A 24,288-nucleotide genomic window follows, 5' to 3' on the forward strand; every position below is an offset into this window, starting at 1 on the left:
ATTCTTGGCACTGAGACACAGACATGGTGGGATACCATGTGTCCTCTTCACAGGCTCACACACATGCATGGATGCAAATAACGGACGGACACACACACACACACACACACACACACACACACACACACACACACACACACACACACACACACTGCAGAAAAAGACAGAGGAAGAAAAATGTTAATAAATGAGCGAGTCGTTCCAGTTACTGCTGGCGTTAATCCTGAATGGACTACAGTTAAAAAAAGAAAAAAATTCAGATCACAGATGGGTTTTATCATGAGGTGCAAATATTACCAATACTTCATCAACTCAAATACAAAATTTCAATTGTGTTTTGCATGAGCAATACAATAGTCGTGAAAATGATAGATTTGTCCGCTCGTGTAGAATAAAGCAGGAGAAGGAGCCTGGAAACATGAACTCTGATGGCTTTTACATCCTCGAGATCGGCGTGACGCCACGCACCACGTGATCGGCCAACAACGTGACGGGCAAACAATGTGGAAAATTCAGACTGTAAGGGCTTCTCAGTAGATAGTTGTACAGTTATTAAAACTTTTGGCCTTTTGTTATGTTGTAGAACAGGTTTAGTGTTGGTCAGTGGTGTCAGGCATGGCTCACCAGTATCAGGATGGTTCAAGCCTGAAGCTTTAGCAAGATATAAGGATTTGTGTCCATACGAGCACACAGCTGATTCCTGGCTGAATAATCCTCAACAACGGCCTAGTCTGGGTATCCAGATGTGAACCACTACCTCATCAAAGCTCCTGGTGAGTACAGATGTTGCTATAAAAGGTGTCTATTTAAACATTTTCATTTGATGAACGCAGTTTGATTAAAATGAGGACGCTAACAAGCTAGCGTTAGCTTGCCTGCTAGCGCTTTTTTGTTACCACGCTTAAAGGAACCTGTTACAAAGTGTGCAGAACAAACATATGTGTAGTCTGATTTCCGTAGCTACAGTTTTCCCGGTGTTTTGCTGGTATTGTCGGCGGCTCTGTTTATAACAGCCACTTTCTCCTCCTCTCTGGTTCAGCAGCCTCGCTTGGTATCACATAAAAGGACAAGTGAGACTGTGGAGCTACACTGTTGGTGCAGTTGAACACAATAATTCTTCACCGTCTTTCATTTATCTATATCTCTCAATCTACAACAAATGTTGAGCAAGAACAAACCACACAGAAATTTCTTCGCTTCGCTAGCAGCAGTGTGTGTGACTGTTTGCCCATTAGCACTGGCTGCTAAGGCCCGTGCATACCCGGATGTGCTTAGTGGTCCGGATGTCCGCGGTCGAGAATCGTGATTCTGATGCTAAACAGCAATGAGCAGACTGAGAGACGGGAAGGAGCGTCACTGTATTCACCCTCCTTCATTCACCTGGAAACAAACGAGGAGGAGTCTGGAGAAGCAGAAGCGAGTGTGGAGGAGGAGGGGTGGACTGAGGAGCACCACCAGTCCTGCCATTAAAACCCTAAACTGCTCTGTTCAGCTGGTGTGCCTCCACTGTGAAGGCTGGCGCAGGGAGAAGAAGAGGATGATAAACACTCTCTCCTGGCTTCTCTTCTGAGGGGTTTTTAATTGAATGTAAAACACGACGGAGGTTTAAGAGAGCTGAAAATACAGACGGTGCGCCGGTCAGCCTGCAGCCGATCGCTGTGTCACACTGGAAAACCGCAATTTCTCACAATGTAGCAGAAGAGAGGTGCTGCTGAAACACCTGAACAACCACACACACACACACACACACACACACACACACACACATACACACACGCGCGCGCGCGCACACACACGGGCTCCGTCCGACAGAGCTATCAGTAACCAGAGCTGCTTGCTGCTCTGCTCCAGCCTTAATGGAGGGCCTGACCTCGGCTATGCTGAGTTATTTCCACCCTCCCCAAATTTTCAGGCAACTGGAGGAAAAAAGGGGTCTGAGAAAAACGCAGAGCGAGAGCATGAGATTCCACTTTTCCTCTGCTGCAAGCCTTTAACTCATTTATTCTTGCCTCCAAATTGAGGGCGTCCTGGGACTGGTCTCTGAGCAGCAGCAGCGTTTGCAGCAGTCCTGACGGCTTTCAGGCAGTCGATTCCTCTCAGCACGACCTGCTCCACTCACACACATCCCAGTGACACACTCCATGGACGGCGGAGAATCATTTCCGAAAGTTCACGAGCGAGCATGTGACAGCAGACTTCAGCGATCAGGCAAACGTCCTGATTGCGGTTCAGCTGAACGTCTGCATCAGGAGGAAAAGTGCTTTCTCTGTCTGAGTCCATGAGGATGTAGGCTTCAACTCAAGACGGGTCCGTTCACACGACAACGGCACTCAGAGACCCTGAAAACACAACTTTTTTTGTGCCACGTCAGTGTGTGTGTCCTGTGAATGTTCACAGTGAATCCTCTACTGTAAGAATTAAACGTGTTAAACCCTACAGCATGAAAAGGAGAAGCGTCGCTGGCTGCAGACAGGGTGGGGAAGTCCTGCTGCTGGAGACGTTTCCGTTGTAAATGGGCTACAGGAAGCTTCCAGTGAGCTGGAGTGTGCGCTCCGCTGTGCTGAGTACGAGCCGACTGTGGAGACAATCAGCTCCGGAGCTGTAAGGCTGCGGCTCGTCTCAGATTAATCCAGGCAAGAAAAAAAAAAAAAAAAAAAAAGATGGCGAGCAGAGCAAGGTGTGAAGAGTGGCGGGTTCGGGCCGCTGCTGCAGATATTCCTCCATGGCTGTCGTCTGGGACTCGGGAGCCGGGCCATCGCTCTGCAGCAGTCCCAGAATCCGCAAAGCCCTCAGAAAATCAATGCAGAGCTGGCAGCACAGATCTCCGCTGCGCGCAATTTCATTTTCTGCCGTCAACTTGTCATCGTGCACATTCATAATAAACTCTAACAGGCATGGAAATTACATATCAATCGGTTTGGTTGTATTTGATTCTTTTTTGCTAAATTTTCTACCACCTCAATTTATATCTCCTGAGAGTTGGCATTTAATCAGGCGTAATAGAAATCTGCGCTGACACTCTGGACGGCGAGGAAAAACCTCTCGTCACATCCGAAAATACACGGTGGCAGAGGAGGACCACCGCAGCGGAAATCTCATCTGCAGCGAGCCGTCACTCCTCCTCACCTTCTGTCTCACCGACACACAGCCGGACAGCGTTGTCTTCACCTGAACCACCGCAGTGCAATTAGCGGTCTTGTTCTTGTTACTTTGCTAATTTGCGATTAGGCTGTGTGAGGATGCGCTACATAAACATCAATAGGATTAGGTTTCATTGATATTCAGGAGTGAATGGGGGGGGGCTGAGTGATATTTACACGACACTAAGCTGTCTGGGAGATAAGTTTTCTGAGGGGCCATGGCAATCCGATCCCATTCTATGACCTGTGCAGCGCAGGTTTCAGATGCAAACGCCATTTAAAACAGCATCGCTGTGACTATTTGACAGAACGAGTTTATGTGAGGTAAATAACTCAACAAGACAAAATACAAGCTGTGGAAAAGCATGTGGAAAGCAGAACGTGGCTGAAGGCGCACCAGGTCCCCAAAACGCCTCAGCTCAGAAACTGTGCGTGACCAACCCTGCTATACCTATCGATCAGCTCCGAGAGGACAAACAAGAGTCCAGACAAAAAGCTAGAGTCTCCAATCTGTGGGTATCATTACGTCGGAGGCCTTGGGAAAAGCCTACAGGTCAATAGCGGAGCAGCAGCGGCGCTGTGGGGTAGGGCTGCAGGCTTAATAAAGCAGACGTATTGTGTGTGAGCAGACGGGTCGATGCGGCTCCCTCCAGACGCGATGCATTTTCACAGCAGGACAGGCTGCTGCACAGTGCAGCGCGGGCCCGGAGCAGAGGTCAACCCATTCACTTCATCAAGAGCAGAAACCAAAGAGCAGTGGGAGAGACACAGCCGACATAGTAAAGGAACATATTATCAACCCAGGGGACTCTGGGAGGCGTCGCACGCTGCTTCCTCTCCATATACAGAGCAGGAGAAGCAACTCCGCCAGACTGTACGGCGGTGAATGAGCGAACGCTCTGCTTCTGGCACTGGCAGTGTGTTTCCACTCCGACAACACTGTCTGTGAGATTCTGAGGATTTTAAAGCACGGGCGCAACAAAATGAACCCAAAGCGGGCGCGGAGGGGGGGAAGATGCTCTACCTTCTCGTAGTAGCGCAGCTCGTAGTCCAGGATGATGCCGTTGGGCTGGTCCGGCTGAGGCCAGGACAGCGTGAAGCTGTTCATCGTGGAGCTGATCTGGTGCATGATGGGAACGATTGAAGGAGCTGAGGGAAACAGTGAGAAACACACAGTTAGTACAAGTCTTAAACATGGGCAATCAGCCTCATTGAAGATGATAAAACAGCAGTTATTCTGCAATGAGGTTTGTTTTTAGCACTTTTGACTGAACAGCAGAGACGCCACAACCCATTTATCTGAAAGTTTCTCCCAGAGTTGCTTCACTCACTTAGACACAGTTTGGATAAGACGTGCAGCGCAATTAATCTGACGCATTCTTCTTACTTGAAGCTTTAAACTGAATATAAGGTGGTGCTTTAACTGCCATATTGATTTTCATAGTGCTTCAGAATGGCTATAGGAAACCCACTTTATTATGTGCCTGATTTATCAACAACAGTAATGACAGTTAATGATTGTTGATGGTTTTCAGCGCAGCATCTTCCAGCCATCCATCTTCCAAACTTCTTCTACCCGAGTTCAGCTTGCAGGGCTGGAAAATACTGCAGCTGGAGTCGAGCGAGAAGCAGAGTAACAGATAGTGAGCGAGGAACACCGATAGCAAACCTGAGTTAACCTAACCAACCGGAATTCACACTAACACACCCACCCAAGTGCGTTTTCTTGACATTACTGCACGCTGCATGAAGCATGCTTTAATTGCACGCTGACACAAACTGACTGAGCTGTATGCGTGTGTGTGTGTGTGTGTGTGTTTGGAGGGCGATTCTCTAAGAGTAACACCAGGAGTCACATCACATGTTAACAGGAGTATTCAAATGGCAGCTTTGCATGCATTAGTCCTGTTTACACAACAATCTGCTTTAGGAAGGTTTCCAGTTCACCGCGGAGCGACTGGATGGAGCGCTGTGCGCCCACAAGCTCTCACCGTGGACTGCAGCGTGTTGGTGGATGGAGTCACTGAAGTGCTACACTTAATGCACCCCCTAGAAAATATATCACCGTTACAACACTTTCACGTTGTGCACGAGACGATAAGCACAGCGTCCTTCCTGTCGTTTGCATCAGGCTTTAAAGGGGCTGTATCATGCAAAATTCACTTTTTGTATGTTTTAACCTTGTTTGTTAACCTTGTTATGTATTCACCAAAAACACCCCCAAAGGGTTTTTTTCCTTCGTGCCTGTGTGTTTGAGCTTTCCTGGTGTTTCTGCTGCTCAGAGAGGCAGCCCCCCCCCCCCCAGAGGTGGGTTAGGGTTAGATTGGAGATTGGAGCCTGATCAAGTCATCTCCATGCCATGTTTTTGCCCTCACCATGTACCACAGACAAGCTGAGGAGGAGGGTTGATTAGATTCACCTGGTGTGATACATGGTCAGAGAAAAAACATGGCATGGAAATGACTTGATCAGGCTCCAATCTCCCCCCTCTGGTCTGAAGGCTCTGCGCTTGGTGAGTTTCTCACAGGAAAAGATGTTTTCGCGTGTCTTTGTGTGTAGAGAAGCTGGAGCTAAAGAGCTAAAGCTAGCCAGTACGCTGTCAGTCAAAGTCCACAGGGGGAGAGGCGGGATTTCAGTGAAACAGAGCGTTTTCTCTTCCGGGTTTCAGAATTAGCCCCAGAAAATCTTTTATTTCACACAAAATGACTTTTCCTTTGCGCCAAAAATAAACTACTACCATGTTAATGCCATTTCTAGGGTTTGGACGAGATAAAAAAGCAGGATACAGCCCCTTTAAAATCCATACCCATCCATACCCCAGTCCTCGGTGTGGAGTCGTTAGAGGATCAGCTTCTGCATTGATCAGGTCCTCTGTTCATGTATGCTCGCTCACCATGAACCATGCTGGGACTCACTCACACTCGTACATGCACACACATGCCACACACACACACACACACACACGACAACAATTATCTGGCCATCATGACTGGCCACAGAAGCCAAATTCAAGCCGGGAGAGGCTCGGCCGCCGGTGCCCAGGTGACCAGCTGAGTCAGGCTGATTAGGCCGTATCCTGGCACGGCGGGACCAGATCTCAGCAGGCCGAGCGTCGGCTCCAGTTAGCAGGACTCTGGCTGCCTTTGGTGCGCCTCCACGGGTCTGGCACCGACCCGCCGACCGTTTGTGTTGGATTAAAGCTGCTGTTGGAGTCGCTCCTTTTGGCTATTAGGGATCATTATAAGTGTGACAGAATAAAAAGGGAGCGGCGGCGGCTTATTCGGTTTTAAATTTTTCCACTTTTGAATCAAACAAATCTGAAATGAACCTTCCATATTTGCTCTTTTGTCAAAACAATGTTTTTAAATCCCAAATTCATCCTAAACAAATAAAGTTTGGGTACAACACTTCCAGCTGGTCAAATATTGAAAAATCCAATCAGGTGAGAGCATTTAATGTTGCAGACGTGGGCGAGTTCAAGCTGAGCAGCGCAGTGTGTCAGAAACCTTCCAATAGAGCGCCTCAGGGACGTTTTAAAACCGGAGATCTGAAACCACTGTGTGATGCAACCACTGAGGGAAGTTTCCAGCTCTCCGTCGAAGCTACGCCACCAAACATTCAAGTTAGTAATAAAGACAAATGGTGTTCAGGCCCAGTGTGAAGGAGGAGGAGCTAACGCTGAGGCCAGGGGGGTGCGCACACGGCGCCAATAACAGCGGACGTCAGGAAACAAACCCGAATACATTTCCATTGTTTACAGGGTAGAAAATGGTTTTAGGCTCAGCGAAGCTTGCAAAACAGCCGATGCATTGCCGTATCCACTAATGTACTGTAATTCCAATTTGAATAAATTACGCATAATTGGGCTTTTTGTTAATGCCATTACTGTGCACATGTCAATGCAGCCAATAAACATACGTACTATATACACTTCCACGGCACATATTAGGTTGCATCGACCGCTCAGGAGGCGTCATTAGTAATAAATGTATGTGAAAAAGGAAATTGGAAAATGCATCTGGAACAGGAGGTTAATCTGATGCTCCAGTCTGTCGTTTCAAAGACAGGAATTGGTCTTCCATTCAGCAGAAACCTTGAGAGAAATGTGTAAAACCTGATTTTTTTTTTGTGCCCTTTTTAATATACTCCGATGCTTCCTTCAGTGTCAATAATGTCATCCTGAGCTTAATTACCAAGTAGAGCAGGCAAGAGAAAAAGTATGTTTGCAGGAAGCCAATAAAAGTGACACTTCACGGGCACACACAGCCAACAAGCGTGGATCTGCACTACAACAGGGCTCCCGAGGATTTGTCTACTCTATATAGACATTACGTCCGTTAAAAGAATATTCTCCAGCCGACATGAGGCAGGACCCTCCCTGTATATAAACGACATTAAATGAAAGCCGTTGTGAGCTCTGTTCTGCCCAGCTGCAGTGTTTTCCATCCCTCAGCCCCGGTAATATACCTGAGAGCACACACACTGCCTGCCAATTAACCCGGACACTCGGCAATTTCCTGCCCATTCCTTCATTCGGTGTCCTCTGCACCGTCATCCCTCCATTATCTCTGACTCCTTCTCACTCCTCACAGATTGTATCAGTGGACCAAAAGGAAAACATCAACCATAAAGCCCCTGCCTGCCTGCCTGCCTGTGTGTGTGTGTGTCTGAATTAATGTGTCAGTGTAGTTAGATTTAAATTAAAGTCATAGAAAAAGAGCCAGTCCACAGGAAACACACATCATTATTACCACACCTTTCTCGTTTATCAGAACTGAGGCCTGCGTCTGATCCAACGCAACCCGCCGTCGGATGAAAGTGTCTTTAATCTGTATGGACGACAAATCCGGCATTAAATAGATGGAACTGATCTAAAAGTGACCCTGAAAATCAGCATGCTGTTCGGTCCATCCAGCCGTCTGGAAAACATTCTGCCTGCTGATCGCAGGCCTGTAAAAACAGCCCCGAACTGGATACTGGACGCAAACATACGAAGAATCTGATCGACGAAACGAACAGGACGCAGCGATAACTGTGTGGCAGATGTGCAGAGTAACACACGCTATCCATTCAGTGCATTGGCCTTCATGAATATGGATTACTGGCTGTGTGCAGCAGATCGCTGCAGGAGCTTTATCTCCTTGATTATGGCAACGTGCAACTGTTACTGTGACGAGAGGCAATTCCTCAGCTGGCCCGCCACGACTTTTATTCAATCATTCAAAAGATTTCATATGGGATCTTATGATATTTAGATTTTTCAGTGTCATATCTTTTCCTATAGATCTTGAGAGCTTAATACTTCATTAGAAACTGATCAGCACAGCCTCATTACTGAACATGTGAAACTAGGTAGGTCAACCCATCCATCACTTCCACCCACTAAGGGTCAGAGGTCACTGCAGCTCCAGGACTGACTGATTCAACCATCCACACTATTTCAATCATCCCAGCATGAACCAAAGTGTCCCTGTTCGAAACTTCAGCGTCGATAAAAGCACACTTCATGTAGAATTAATTAAAGCCCAAAGGTCAAAAGTGAATCACACAGTTTCAATCGTCATTGATTAATCTGACTGATGTGTGCAGGGGAACTATGCTGCATGCTGTCAGAGAATTTTGGTCCTGTTTTGCTGATGTAAATTCACTTTTGAGGTTTTTAAAGTAAAAAAAAAAAAAAAAAATCTAACATTCAGCCAAAACATGTATTCCACATTGAAATGAGAGGCTGGAGAAACTGCAGGAAATTAATACATCAATCGATGAAAGCTGTAAAAACATTGAGACAGAAAAATATCACAAATTATTAACTAAACATACAAACTGCTTAGCTTTTTATGTCCAAATGGATTTCTTTAATTGCTTCATGAGCATGCTCCAGAATCATCACGGACGCCTTCAAGGTGCCAAGATGGAGTCTAATTTAAAGTTAAAATATGGGAGCAGTCATCAGAGCAGCTTGTGAACGTACAAGCGACTTTGATTGAAACGTGCACTCTGCGGCTGCTCTGCGTTCGGAGCCTTGGCGTTTGCGGATCGTGCCGCAGAGGCGTCTCCACCCCCCCAATGCCTGCAGGCATAAATGCATCCCCACACAAGCCCGTGCTCTCCATTTTGTGCCGATCAGCCTCTTGGCTGTTGGCCTGCTCGCTGCTGAGGCCTCGTCATCGCTCCACCTGGTCTCCACTCACCAGCTCCCTGAATAACTGCTCTGTTCAAAAGGCAGCAAATGGCAGCGTCTCTCGGCTAAATGATCCTTTTATCTCGCTCCTTCATGATTATTCCATTTCTTTGCCGGCTTGACGTACTTCACCCTGGCGTAAACGCCGAGTTTTTGGGAGGTCTGAGCAGAAGCGCCTCTGACCTTTTCTCCCACCGTGTTTGCTTTTTCACTGGTTTTGATTGGGGTTAATATTTTTGGACTTGAGTGTCAGATAATTAGCCGGAACGTGAACGTGAACAGACGAATGGTGTGTGTTTATGCAGTCGACATGAAGGGATGCTGCCTGGCGCCCCCACCCCCTCCTCGCTGCACCCCAGACAGCGAGTGTGAGGCTGAGCTTCACCTCGGTGCACTCCAGCCCCTCTGCTTCTCAGGCTGGTTCACGCTCCACTGACCAGGGCTCGGGCTGCCTGGGCCGCATTATCAATTACCGGCCACAGGCACACACTGTTCCTGACGGACCCCGGGGGAGGGGAGGGGCACTCCACACTCAAATTCCTGCAGTTAGAGGAAAAAACAGCTCTGACAAGGAGAGCCCCGGGTTCTGGTCCCAATCCAACCCATGTGTTTAGGAGTGTGCTCGGTTCTGCCTCTAAATGTTCCCTGAGAGGAGATCTCTGAATCCTGACGGAAGCTGGAATAGCCACTGCCGTAGTGTGGATGTGCTGTGGAGACGTTTCAGAAAAGTTGCGTTTGCCCGTTTCCACAGAGACGGAGTGTTTCGGATCTGTTTGAAAGCATGTTCCGGTGCATGGGCGGAAAAAGTATTTCCCACGGCCATCGTGTACATGCGCAGTCAGCGTGTTCCTCTGCGCTGTAGAACTGTGTTGTTTTCCAGGGAGGACGTGGTGAGGGAGCTGCAGCGCTACCTCCCCACAGAGACCTTCACACTGATCCCCCAGCTGGCTTTAACTGTTCAGACAGACCTGATCTACTCACATCCACAGACTGCACTTCCAGTGCACGTGTTTTTTAGCTGATGATTTACTACATATCATCGCCACACAGGATTTTGCATTCCTCCGACTTTGTTTACCACTGAACGGTCTGGTGGAAGTGATCACAGCTCATCTGCTTGCGTTCCCCATGGAGGGACTGCTGGGAACGCTGAGCAGCGTCCAGACGCGTCGGAGCTTCACAACAGATCTGACTGAGGAAAAAAAAGCACTAATAATATGCTATACAGTCGAAATCTGATGGAAAACACACTGTCTTATGAAAAGCCTACAAATAAAAGCGCCCGGACGACCCTAACAGCAGCGTTTGTGCTCAGCTGATCTACACCCACACAAACAGAGCGATTCACAAACAGAGCAAAAGTTTCCAGAGGGAGTAAATCACAGCGCCTGAATCTGGAACAAGACTGATTCCCCGTATTCACCAGAGGAGGCAGGTCATGTGCTCTCTGTCAGACGCGTCCGGTTATTGATCACCTCACCAAAATGTGGATATCATTACGTCACCAGGTGGTTTTGCCTTTTTTATTTTATAATGCAAAACTTTAAGACCTCAATGAACAGCTGAGCCACCCAGCAAATACAGCTACACACACACACACACACACACACACACACACACACACACACACACACACGCTCACACCCTCATGATGATCCTGGATGAAGGTTCATTAACATGAGGATGGTGTTTCTCCTAAAAACAGAACTGAAGACTTTCTGGAGCGGCGCGTCTCTCTGGACAGACGATAACGGGTCCTCTCAGAGCAGAAGCAGGACAGTGAGGAATAAGCGGCGCGTCCCGGCGTCCTGCTCTCCTTCCAGCGTGTGCGAAGAGCCTGCCGGAGACAATGTGTCGAGCCCGTACGAGGGCGAGGATCAGTCCGATGACGGACCGCCGTCCCCTCCAAGAGCGTCCCCCTCTGTCACCATGGGACGCCGGCGCTGACAGTGATTGGTGACTGTGTCCTGCACTCCCCTCTCCTCCTCCACTCCCCGTCCCCTGCTCCCGTGCTCCACTTTTATCTGGCCCCGCTCGCAGCCCCTGGCTTTTAATGCAGCGCTTGGCTCACCATTAATCAAAGTCAAAGCATCCCAGCGTCTGACGCCGACAGAAAGAGAGAGTGAAGCGGAGGAGAGGCGAAGGGAGGCCGAGGGAGGAGAAGGAGACAAGGTGAGGAGAGAGTGAAAAACCTATTTACCTCTGTGTGACTAATCTGCTGCAGAACATGAATACGCCGGGACACTGTGGGGATGTCTGGCCTCTGTCTTCACTCTGGTTACTTCCTCCAATCCTGAATTTACAGTTAAGTTTAGTGAAAATTCAGCTTTTTATTAGTGGAACTCAGTTGGACAGAAATATGTATATTAACTTTAAAAACTGCAGGTAAACATGAACCTTAAGAATATCCAATGCCCACATATTGACAGTGTCTCAGGCAGTGTTTGTGATGGATGCTGAAAACACACAGCGTAAATAAACCACCAGTCAATATTTTATACATCATTCATCCCAACGAGGTTCACAACCAGATGGGTCCGGCTAATACCGGGCACAGGACGGGTTTCGCCTCGGACCACATCTACAGGGACTTTACAGAGAGCGCACGGCCTGATCTGGTGTGAGGAGAAGCCAGAACACCTGCTGAAGGACCATGTGGCATCAGGCGGAACATGCAAACTGCACACAAAGAGGCCGTGACGAGGGTTTACACCTCTCAGCAAAAATGCTCAACAATATGAAAGATTCAATAATAAGACTGGTTTTTAACCATCCACTTAAAGGTGTAATACAACATTTTGATTTCCGGGTGGATCACCTAAATAATTGGTGGGTCTGTTTGTCAATCATTCTGACGAGCTGCTTTCGTAAGGCGGTTCTCCGTGCTTGCGCCCAATCAGCTTCTCCCTTTTGCGCATTCAGAGTGTTTATGTAGCCGGTGAGCTTCTGAGCTCGTACTTACCGATGGCGAGTCTGACATAATGAAACTGTAGCTGTTTCGGAAAAAAAAGCTTTATTTATGAGCGAGGCGGATCGCAGAAACTGTAAACAGAGCCGTGCACGCCGGAGAAGAGGAGATCGCGCTCGTACACTTCCGCGTTTCCTGGGAGAAGCAGGAGAGCCGGGCGGATGGTCTGGCGCATGCGCGTTGTTCAAAAAGTGAGTAACAGACGTGGGGCTTCGTCTTTTCGAGAAAATCGTGTATTAGACCTTTAAATGTTTGTATTGATTACAAATGTACATGACTTTCAAACTCTAAAAAAATAACTATGAAAAACAACTATCCGATTGGAGTTTAATCAGTTTCACTCTGAGAGAAGAGGAAAACTCTGAAGTCTCTCAGTGGAATTTCCTCGCTTCCAGACTCGGCTGAATTTGCTTCTCATGCAACACGGCTTTCAAATCTAAAATCCCTGCTGGAAGGTTCTGCTCCGCCTCAGCTGCTCGCACACAAAACTGACAGGACAGAGTGTTGCTCTCACGATTGATCAGCTGATTTTGCACCAAAGGCCCATTCAGGAGACCAAACACGAGAGCGGGGATCCATCCGGACCCGTCTGAGGAGGGTCTTTGTGTGTGGTGTACTCCAGGCTGGTGCTGCAGTATTGAGCCCAGCAGCCTGTTAATGGGGACTCAGCGTCTCAGATGAGGGGAGCAGCCTACCGTCCCGTGGTGTGTCTCTGTCAAAGGCAAAGGTTCGACTGCTAGACACCTTATTAGCGGGGACTCAGAGGACCGAGCCAGCCATGACTACATGGTAATGGGCCTTTTTCAAACATCTTAAAGGAGGATCAGTTCAGCACCGGGGAGTTCTGTCAAGTCACCAGAGTTTGAATGACTTTCAAAATCACGTTACGCACAAAGAGGAATCTGGGTTTGACTCTTCGAGGCGTCATAGCTTCATTAAAACAACACATGTTCAAACCGAGGGTCGCTCCGCGCTCCATATGCAGACGCCTTTATTTCACTTCCTGGATGGAGGGCAGGTGAGCGGGCAGAGAGAGAGAGAGAGAGAGAGAGAGAGAGTAAAGAAGTGTATAAGATGATGAACAATGAGAGGGAAGCCAAGGAGGCAGCGCACCGAAAATCACAGGGGGAGTCCGGTGATGACGAGCAGGGCCTCGTTTGGCCTCGGCAGACATGTTTTCCTAACATCCCATCTGACTGCAGGGCCCCGCCGAGCACAGATCCCTCTCATTCATCTGCTTGTTTGGATTCGGGTCTCGGTCTCCTGAATGCATCCCACCCAGCCAGACTTTCCATAGAAGGCCGAGGACAGCCTTGTTTGCATTTCTGCGGGAATATCTCTCCAAACAGCAGCTAAGTGGAGGAGGATTGTTTGTGGATCTGCCGAGGTCTGAGGGATTGTTGGCACATGATCTGGGTCAAGAAGGCAGGAGGATCAGAGGACTGTTGAGCATTAGCCGAAAACACAGAGCGACCTCAGCCAATGGGAGCAGACTCTGGAGTGTTTGGTTTGATGGTCCAGGACGGATTAGACGGGGAAACATGGCTGCTTTTCACTGAGCTGCGACTGCGACACACATCTTTATGATCATTTAACATCTTAATAAATCCGCCGGCAGCAGAGAGTCTGGCTCCTTCATTTAAACCACATGACATGAAATAGTTATTTTCAGTGGCTAACGGAGATAGATATGACTAAATTCAGGCCAAGTGTGAGCGATGGTGTCGGGGGGGCCGGTATATAACCTCTGCCTGTCTGCTCCTCAACGTGTATCTTCTGGAGAGCAAAGGCCGTGAATGAACTCCTAAATCACACTATTGATCAGCCTTTCCTCTCAGACGCACGCTGGGATGGAGGGCAGTTAAATGGCCTCTGCGGTGATTCACACTAAATCCCTTCAGCAGCCCCCCACCACCCCAACACATCCCCCCCCCCCACACACACACACACACACACACACACACCACCCCCACTCCCCCCTCTTCCTCTCACCATTGTCTTCACACGGCCAATTTACACCATAACACCTCTGACGACTGCTGTGTGCTGTTTTTTAGCTGCACTGGGTTTACTTCATTTAAAGAGTCTCCACTAAAGCTGTGTCGCTTCAAAAACAACCACACACACACACACACACACACACACACACACACACACACACACACACACACACACACTGGCTTCTCATTCTTTACTCATAATTAGGCATAAATGAAATCCAGACTGCATTACCGTGACGAGTCTTTAAGATTCGTTTAGCTTCCACATCCTACACATGGAGATTCTTTCAACTTAGAAACTGCAAAAAAAACGTACAAAACTTTAAAATTGCCTGCTCTTTCATTTTGATTTCACAGGTTTACTTTAAGTATTTGATGTTCTGTTCACAGATATGAAGAATTAGTCGTACTGTGGAGAGCTGAGCCACAGCTTTAATTTATTCATTTATTTATTTAAATTTATGTATTTATTTTATTGTATTATTTTTTTATCTATTTATTTATTTATTTTTCTCCGGTCAACGTGAACATATGACCTATTAAAAAGCAGTAGTTCTTTTGATGCTACAGTTTTCTGCTTCTCTCCAGTTCTGTGAACAGCTTCTTCCCCCGGCTATCAGACCACTGAATCCACCCTGGATAACCTCTGGACACTGTATGTGCAGTATTTTTTATTCTGTCATGGGACACTTCATATCACCTCCTCTGTGTTTCAGTGCAAAATTTCCTCATTTTCATTTAATGACTGATTTTTTAATTTCTAAAAGTGCATTATGTTATTCAGTGTAGATATCGTGTTAACAGTCATAGGTCACTTTTAACTGACAGCGTTAATCAATATTTTGTGCATAGTCCTGTCTTCATATTTATTTCTTCTCACTATTTATTCTGGTGTTAAAGCATTTCATATTTTTATACACTTATTTATTGAGTGTTGTTACAACTGAGGAAGCCAAATGCAACGGAATTTCATTCCCAGTGCACTGCTGTGTATTTGTGAAATGACAATAAAGGAAGTCTAAGTTCTTTACATGTTTTTACTGCTCATGGTGACTCCAGTAGCAATCGAACCCTCAACCCGTGCTGCCGCTGTCACAATCGCAGCGTTATAATGACCACCTCATTCACAGGTTGTCACTGGCGGAAAGCAGGCGGCCCCCCTGGGGACTAGTATCAACAGTACATAATAATTCTACATAAAATACAGTAAATATACATGTTGAGCACCTTCGAGATAGAATGAGGTTGAGCTGATGAAGCGGAAGAGATGTGCGGCGTGTGATTGATGGCGCTCCCGTTTCCCTGACACAGTGGAAGCCTGTGTCAGCCTGAAACGCCGCTCCATGCTGAGCAGCTAATGAGCGCCTGCACAAACGCACGTGCAATTAGCCGAGGATTAAACACAGGCACACGCATGCATGCGTGCGATCCGCAAAGGATGGGCTGAAATTGAAAATAAATAGGCATACACGCTGATGAATTGTTTTCTGCCGAGCAGCGGCATCACTCATCCTAAAGCTTTTCAGCGGCTGTGCTGAGCAGAACAGCTCCGAATGAGGAGGGATCACCTTGAAACGCTGAGCGCCTGGAAGGAACAAAACGCGGACTCATACCTCAGACTGTATCGCAGTCGTTTCAATCACTTGATAGCTGAGATGACTGAAAGTCATCAGAAGCTTATACTTTACATGACAGATGAAACAGTCTGCTTTCCTCCAACTCTCTGAGTTCAGTCGTTCTGCATGAGGAACATTTCAGGGTTCATAAAAACAGCATCCTGTACTATGAAGCCCCCCCCCCAAAAAAAAAAAAAAAAAAAAAAAGAGGGCTCATAGTCTTGGAGTGCCTTTGGTTTTCATTTTTGAAGTGCATTATTAACGTTAATCCATTCTGGATACTTCTGTGTCGACATTGACCCACTATTGAAACCCCCTGTCGAAAGCAGGAACAGTGCAATTACCTGGCGACAAAGGGGCCACCCAGGGCTGGACACAGGCCTGGCAGATTACTGGCAGACACCTCATTACTGCAGCAGACTGCAACAATAGGCCCGGCCACTGCTTCTTCTACATCTATCTGTCAAGTGTACTATTAGCCTGTCAAGCGGGGACAGTCAGCGCCATTAGGCCACCTTGATAATCAGACCTATTTACTGCCTCATTTTCCCCTCCTTCACTGTCACCGTCTCTCCGTCTGCTGGAGAGAAAGAAAGAAAGAAAGAAAGAAAGAAAGCACTCTATTTCTCCGTCCTCCCCTGTCTTCCACCCACTCCTCCCCTGACTCATTCTCAAAGACAAGTTCAGCTGGTCATTATATCCCTGCGAGAGACTTTATAATCAAATGCAGTATGGCCTCCATCAGCTGCTGCAAATTTAATTTTAAAATGTACTCCTATACAAAAGAGGTCCGGACGAGGCAATTACAAACTCTGTGGTCTTTGAGCGAAATGTAAAGTAAGTTCGTTCTGCAATTACAATGAAAAAGAACTCATTTTGAATTAATTCTACACAAAGTCTTTCATCACCTTGTTTCACCATGTCTCAGCTGATCGGAAGGAAAAGGCACAAAACGCAAACTTCCCACCTCACACTCTTTCACTTTCCTGTAATTAAGCCAACAATATTTCATCTCTCACTGCACAATATCTCCACTTTAGGACCGCACTGACGTCCCACAAGCTCTGATTCACCCACAAAACTGAGGAGAGTTGATTAAATGCTTCACTTGGTCAACATTCTGTACAGAAACATCCAGAATGTCCTCAAAGGAAAAAGTCATACCTTGATTTCTATCGGCTGAGCTCAGATTTTAGACAAAGACGTTTCATAAACATATCCATATTCAACATCATGTTTCAAACACCAACACACACACTGAAAACCCACTGTCTAGTGTGTGTCAGCAGAAGGCCTTTACAGGACAGATCTAAACTGTATCAACAGATCATCTTCCTGAAGCAGAAGCCTGACAGTGTAGGCCGGGAGCCTGTCAGTCCAAACCCAGGGCAAAACACAGCTCCTCCTGGCAGCACTGTGTGTGTCATATCAGTTCCCGTCTCACTGATTCAGCTTAACACACACATTTCACAAATCATTTATTTAATAAATGCAGAAATGACAGACGGGGGACGGAAGAGGTCAACACACACACACGCCACAGAAACACACTACAAATACACACCATACACACCACACACACCACAGACACACTCAAGACATGCACTCGTAACACACAAATCACAAGCTCAGACACACACTGGTCCAACACAACACACACCTCCTCCAGGTGGTTCAGTGCTGTGTTGTTGTGGACTGAGGCAGCAGTCATAAAATACACACAATGACACGACTGAAAGCCTTAAAGCCGTCGAGCTCCAGGTATCACATGATGTGGAGGGTGAAAAGTTGGTGGAACCTTTGGAAATGGCCGTTGAGGAGTTTGGGCTTTATTGCCCCTCCTTATGATATTTGCATGGGACTGTGTGTCCTTGACAACAGGAACACGGACGGACGGTCAAGGACACAGCAGGTGGAGACACCCGAAGCCTGAAACCGGCAACCATCCAAGTATGTGTCGGCTGCAGGTTCCCTCTAATCGGATATTCACGTACTGCTCACCGAGCGGAGCCTGTTAAATAAAGATCAGCATTTCTGAGTCTGTTTTCATTTAACAAGAGCAACAAAACATGAAAGCGGCTGTTAGAAGCTCCACACGAGGCAGCTGTTTGAGAAAACACTGAATCACACAGGATCAATTGCGCCGTTGTTTAGTGAGATTCAGATAACAGGGACGTGTCGGTCCATACAGCAGACTTCAGCTGGGAGGCCACGCACTGCAAACAGCCTCATCAAAGACACCGTTCATAAAGAAGACACTGCAGGGACAGCAGAGACACCAGCCAGGCTGCAAATCAATCATCTGTGAACGTTCCAGACGGGAGGAAAGGACTGGTGTGTAGTTTGGAGGAGGGTGATTACCTCCGCAGCCTTTAAAGCTGGGACTGGTGAGACGCAAAGCGAGGCCGTTCCCATCACAGAGCTCCTGATGTGGAAATAAAGGACAGCGAGACGAGGGCCGGACGGAGCGGAGGACTCGTCCTCAGATCACTCTCCTCTGAGGAGCCCGGTGAAATCAGCCCGGCCCTGAAGCTCGTCCAGCCCGAGAGACAGACTCTGATACGTCTGTCCGTCGAGCCAGACCCAGTGAGTCAGTACTGCTAAACCCCAACATCTGACCAAGTTTGTCTCCGGTGAGTCAGAATGTCTCATCCCACTTCATTTAGAATTCACTTCACAACTTATTTCATTTCTTTTTTTAAGATCTTACCAAAAAATATTAACTTCTTCTATTGCTGAATGTTTTTCCTCATATTTCAAAGTAAAAGTGCCTTGAAACAGGTGGGTTTCTTTTCTTCTTGTTTTGGGAGGAGATTTGTTATTCCACTGAAACCAAATAAAACTGAATTTCTTAAACAGGAAAAGAAGCAGGGTGACTTAGAAGACCACAACAAGACCACAACAAGACCTCAACAAGACAAGACCACAACAAGACCTCAACAAGACCACAACAAGACCTCAACAAGACAAGACCTCAACAAGACCTCAACAAGACAAGACCTCAACAAGACAAGACCTCAACAAGACCTCAACAAGACAAGACCTCAACAAGACCTCAACAAGACAAGACCTCAACAAGACAAGACCACAACAAGACCTCAACAAGACAAGACCTCAACAAGACAAGACCTCAACAAGACCTCAACAAGACAAGACCTCAACAAGACAAGACCACAACAAGACCTCAACAAGACAAGACCTCAACAAGACAAGACCTCAACAAGACCTCAACAAGACAAGACCTCAACAAGACCTCAACAAGACAAGACCTCAACAAGACCTCAACAAGACAAGACCACAACAAGACCTCAACAAGACCTCAACAAGACAAGACCTCAACAAGACCTCAACAAGACAAGACCACAACAAGACCTCAACAAGACAAGACCTCAACAAGACCTCAACAAGCCTCAATGCTAATCAAAACTATGATGTGACGATGCTACAGAGGGACTGGAGTCGCTATCGCCCTCCTCCTACTCCTCGTCTTCATCATCATCACCCTCATGCCAGCGGACTGCAGCAGCCCCTTACCAGCCTGGTTGGTGGTGATGTCTATGGAGACGTGCTGCGCCGGGTACGGGCTCTTGTTGCTGACGCCGTTGACGGCCTGGATCTCGAAGCTGTAGAGAGTGTGAGCCCACAGGTTGCTGATGAAGACCCTGGTCTCCGTCAGGCCCAGCTGCCGCGGCACGAAGTCCACGTTGTCGTCGCAGTGCGAGCAGGACCGCCGGTCGGCCCGGCACTTCTTGCACACGATGTTGTAGACCACGTCGTCCCGACCGCCCGTCTCCCGCGGAGAGTGCCACTCCAGGATGACCGACGTCTCGTTCACAATGGAGATCACGTTTCTGGGGCTGGAAGGGACACCTGAACACACACACACACACACACACACACAGAAGACATGTAAAATACACCTGTAAAGTGAAATATTGACCAGGAGGCCTGCTATCCAAACAGTTCTCCAGCAGGTCTTTCTTTTTTATTCTTCTTTTTCTGTATATATCCCAACTGCCATGAACAATATCTTTTATTGTGAGAATACATGCCTCCTGGCTTGTATTTGATGTTCTTGGGTCTGGTCAGTTGGTAAATAGCTGGAATTGGTTCAGCAGACGGACGTCTCGCAGCCTGACTCCAGCTCCTGGTGTCCAGGCCGCGGATTTAATCGCCGGCCGCACCAGTTCCATGTGTCAGCCCTTCATCCTGTTTCATCGTTCGGCCATATTTGTACACTTTTCGTTCGCTCTGAGTGAGTTTGGGAGGTTTAGTGGAAGCAAAGTGGCAAAAACACAACAGTGTTGATGTGATTCTGAGAAGTGTAAAGCCGACGTGTCACACACTGTCACAACTTTCAGAAATCTAACACAAGCAACACCTAGCTCGATGTTTAGCACAACTAATGATGTTTTCTCTGCTTCTCTTTCACTTGTCACTTTGAAAGAAGTACGAGAAACTGCAGAAGTTACCAAATATAGCAATTAAAGCCAATAACCGGTGAAACCACTTGATGTTTTATGCTGATATAATTTGTTTGAGCTTTCTGTCTGCAGTTCCTGACATTTGGTAAACGATCTGTTTTAATGGAGCACTCAGCGGCGGAAACAAGGCCGCTCACAAAACTGAGGATACGTTCACGCACTTGTGCTTTTCGCCAGGAATCGTGTAGGGAAGGAAAAAGAACTGAGGACTGTGCACATGTCCTGTGTCACTGTATTACTGTTCAAACCACACCTCACCTCATGATTTCATATCTCCATGAACTCATACTGTTCAGTAGTAATGTACAGCATTTAAATTAAAAGAACAATCAGCCAAACAATAAAAGATTCTATCAGACACCCTCTAATCACAGGCAGGGCTGTCATTATCCTAACAGCAACATAATACATTGCCTGAAAAAAGAAAAAGCAAAACAGTTTCACAAATTTGTCTTGTGTTAATTTAGCAGTTTCACAGCACTGTAATAAATATAAGTGCTGCTGTCCAAGAGCCACTTCTCTCTTTCTTATTTTTCTCCATCTTCAGCACAATTGGAATGCTAATTTATTCTATTCACACCCAGAGAGATCATACAGCGAAACGTTTGTGTCTATCAAACATTGGTTATTTAGCAAAATGCAGTGTTGCATGGAGTCTTCTTATCCGAGTGGCTCTGGAGATTCACGCTCCCGTTCACTCCCTCATCGCCCGCAGCTGGAGCAGAACCTCAGAAACCACATTCGCAGAGAAATCAAGAAATAATAAAACTATTGTTTTGCTTGAGTGGTGGCTTAATATTAGGGTGCAGGAAAGTGGCTCGTTCAGCCGCCTGCAATTGGAGCGCAATTTTTTAAGAGTTAAAATCACTTGAAATGGGAGTGTGGGATTTTGCCGGGCTGAGACGTTGTGTCCCTGCGGCTGCTCGCAGGCGGCGCTTTCTTCTCGGCGGCAGACAAAAGGAGAAGCTTTCCAGAGCTCTTTTAGTCGCTGCTGCTGAGGTGGAGCGAGGCGGTCCTGCAGAGCTGAGCCGCTACCAATTTACCTTCCGTGAAGCCTGACCTTTTACTATTTAAAGAGAAGTTAACGTGACCCATTTCCACATCCATGACGGGCGTGAAACTACGATTTCACTCAGCGAGAGCAGAGCGGCTCAGCCTCACATGATGCTACATTTACTTACCGTCTTCTCTAGACACGAGGTCAGATCTCAAACAAACTGGGCTGATCAGCGTTTAGTGCATTAATGTCAAATGAGAAGCTTCATCATAAGAAACTCATTTTTAAACCTGTAATGGACTGACATAAACAGAGCGCGGTTATCTGAAGGAAGGAGCCTCGAGGCACGGCAGCTGAATGTTCTTGTATTTATAAGAAATCACATTATCAGACATTCTCCTCATATTTTTTTTAAATGTAATGTTATTAAGCAGGCTGACTCCACTCCGAGTTTCTGTGTTAGTTGCTGTAGTTGTTTCAGGTTCCTCTGACTGCAAAGCCTTCTGGGAAAGACCTGGTGAGCTGGGACAAAGCGGCCGGAGGCGCGAGGGCTCCAGATACAGGCCAAACAGAAAATAATCCCGTCCTCCCTTACACATGGCGTGATGCATGTGACTGGGAAATATGGAAGACATGCAGGAAAATACATGCAGGATGGGTTTGAAGGCCGTAAGAAGTTTGTTTCCCTGGAGAACTACACAGTACGCACCCTCTGGATCATCCATCACACGCAGACACTTGTCCCTAAACTCACATTTCCAAAACAATGCATGTCCGCTCATATGGAAAACGGATTGGTGTTTGTGTGTTTGTGTGTTTGTGTGTTTGTGTTTGCACTGTCTGCGTCGATGATCGGGATCTCGGCCGGCGGAGGTGTGAACAAGATGTCACACTGCTCCGTCCCAATTACAGCCCCCCTCCACATATACAGGGACCACACAAGTAATCAGATGCGACTGCCACTTAGCCGCTGATTTGCAGACTATTATTACGGCCTTTGGGTGTGTTAATTTGCCAGGGGATTTAACTGACGGAGAATTTCACTTCCAGGCTCTTCACCCAGCTTCGCCACTCAGGCGTGGCTCTGCTTACATGTATTCTGTTTTCTCTTCAGTTAAAGGAGCAATGTGTAATTTCTCCAAACAGCCCCTGGCGTTTGGTAAAAGATCTGCTTTAATGGAGCGATCACAACAGCAGCATCACGGCCGCGTCTCCCACATGAGGACGCATTGATGCACGTGCGCTTCCTGCAGTATCCGCAGAGGCATCATGCAAAGAGACGGATGTGAGCCGAGCGCCAGACGCCAGACACCTTATTTGTTTCATTCCCTTTAAACAGATGTGGCAATCACAGCGGGGCTTTATGAAACCGGCTAACCGAATCAAGCAGAGAGCGCAAACCGAACATGATTTTCCAGACAGAAGCAAGAGAGAGAGAGCGGCCGGCCAAATGATGCGCCTGCTTCAGGTTGAATTAGTGGGAGCGCTGAGGGTCTGGTCACAACTTGTTTCACATGCACGGTGACGGCGAGGAGCTGCAGTCGCTTGTGTTTACATCCAACACGGCGCCAGCAGGGCGGAAACACCCAGAGTCAGGACGCCTGTGACCTTTTTTTTTTTTTTTTTTTTATCATTGTTAGACCCTTCTTAAGGCTTTTTCATACACCGTCCTGCTGGGCCAATAAAAAATATATTCCTTTAAAGCAGTCGTTGGTCCCAAAAAAAGATGTGCAGCCCTGCTCTGAAGCTTTAGCTCAGTGTGATCTGATTGGATGAAGTGATTGATGATGGAGGGATGTCGTCATTTAGACTAAGCTCAAAGAGAGACACACCTGATACTCTGCAGATGCTTGGACGAGGATCTGTCTTACATTTTAATCAACTACACACACACTGCTGTGTCCTCATAACAATGTGCATGTCATTTTTAACCCAGTCAAACAAAAACAGCAACTACCCCGCCCAACCGCCCCACGCTGATGTGAAGCCTCTTTAGAAGAGGAAGCTTTGAGGCTCCAGCTGGACTGTTAAAAGGACCACAGCCCAGTTTCCCCCAGTTTCTAATAAAAAGAGTGGCCCAGCGAGGAAAGCAGAAGCATTTACATATTGTTTACTCATCCACCCTTTGAAGAGAGTGGAGCCAGTGCAGCTCTTCTTTCAAACTGTTTGTTTTTCTGATGTGAAACAGACCTTGAGGGACCAACAGAAGGTCCGTGTGGAGATACTGATCACAGCCAGAGGAGGGGGGAGAGAGAGAGGGTGAGTGGGTTGGTGAGACATCAAATAAAACATCTTTTAGGCTCTAATTCTGTCTTCATCAGAGAGTGAAGAGTCATCAGTAGACTGGACGCGGCACAGGCGTCATGAGGCCGTGGTTCAGATGTTTTACAGATTCCTGCATGCATGTGCAGTCTGGAGCATCGTGTCGTAACGCAGTGTGAGGGGTCTCCACAATCCGACTGATGTAGCTCCATTTGAGGACCCGGCCATCTCCCTCCAGAGGCCAGGTGAGAGGAGGAAGAAAAACAGAATATTCATGCACCTTGATGGCTCACTCACTCTTTGGAAGGAAAAAAAAAGGCAAAAAAGAAGGAGAAGCAGCAGAGCAAAGCAGAAAAATCTTCAGCGGGAGGATGAGGAGAATGAGGAAACAGATAACCTTTTCAGTGGGGAATATTCACGGGCTTTGTTTGCATTACAAGGCGCAGGCGGCTGGTGGAGGTTTTCAGGGAACCGGCCGCAGACGTGGCTCCGGAGAGGGCACCGGTGTGTTCGGAATGAGGAATGACCTCCATCACAAACAGCATTTGCCTCAGTATTCCCTGTGTTTACGTCGAGTCAAACAAAGGAAGCTTCCAGAGCACAGAGCCAAGCTGCTTCCAGCCTGTGTTCTCCGGTCTGT

At 47.3% G+C, this 24,288-nt stretch overlaps 1 protein-coding gene across 3 annotated transcripts in view; it reads right to left on the bottom strand.

The window, feature by feature from the left end:
* The window catches only part of ephb1 (EPH receptor B1), a 148,044-nt gene that overhangs the window by 34,993 nt on the left and 88,763 nt on the right, over window positions 1–24,288 (bottom strand). For all 3 annotated transcript variants that reach the window (XM_030115515.1, XM_030115513.1, XM_030115514.1), the window contains exons 5-6: window positions 19,440–19,775; window positions 4,165–4,289 (exon numbers count right to left, since the gene is read on the bottom strand). In XM_030115515.1, coding sequence (XP_029971375.1) covers window positions 4,165–4,289; window positions 19,440–19,775 — 461 coding nt within the window. The remainder of the gene's footprint in view (window positions 1–4,164; window positions 4,290–19,439; window positions 19,776–24,288) is intronic.

This window comes from Salarias fasciatus, chromosome 18, assembly GCF_902148845.1.
Source record: "Salarias fasciatus chromosome 18, fSalaFa1.1, whole genome shotgun sequence".
NCBI classification, from domain to species: Eukaryota; Metazoa; Chordata; class Actinopteri; order Blenniiformes; family Blenniidae; genus Salarias; species Salarias fasciatus.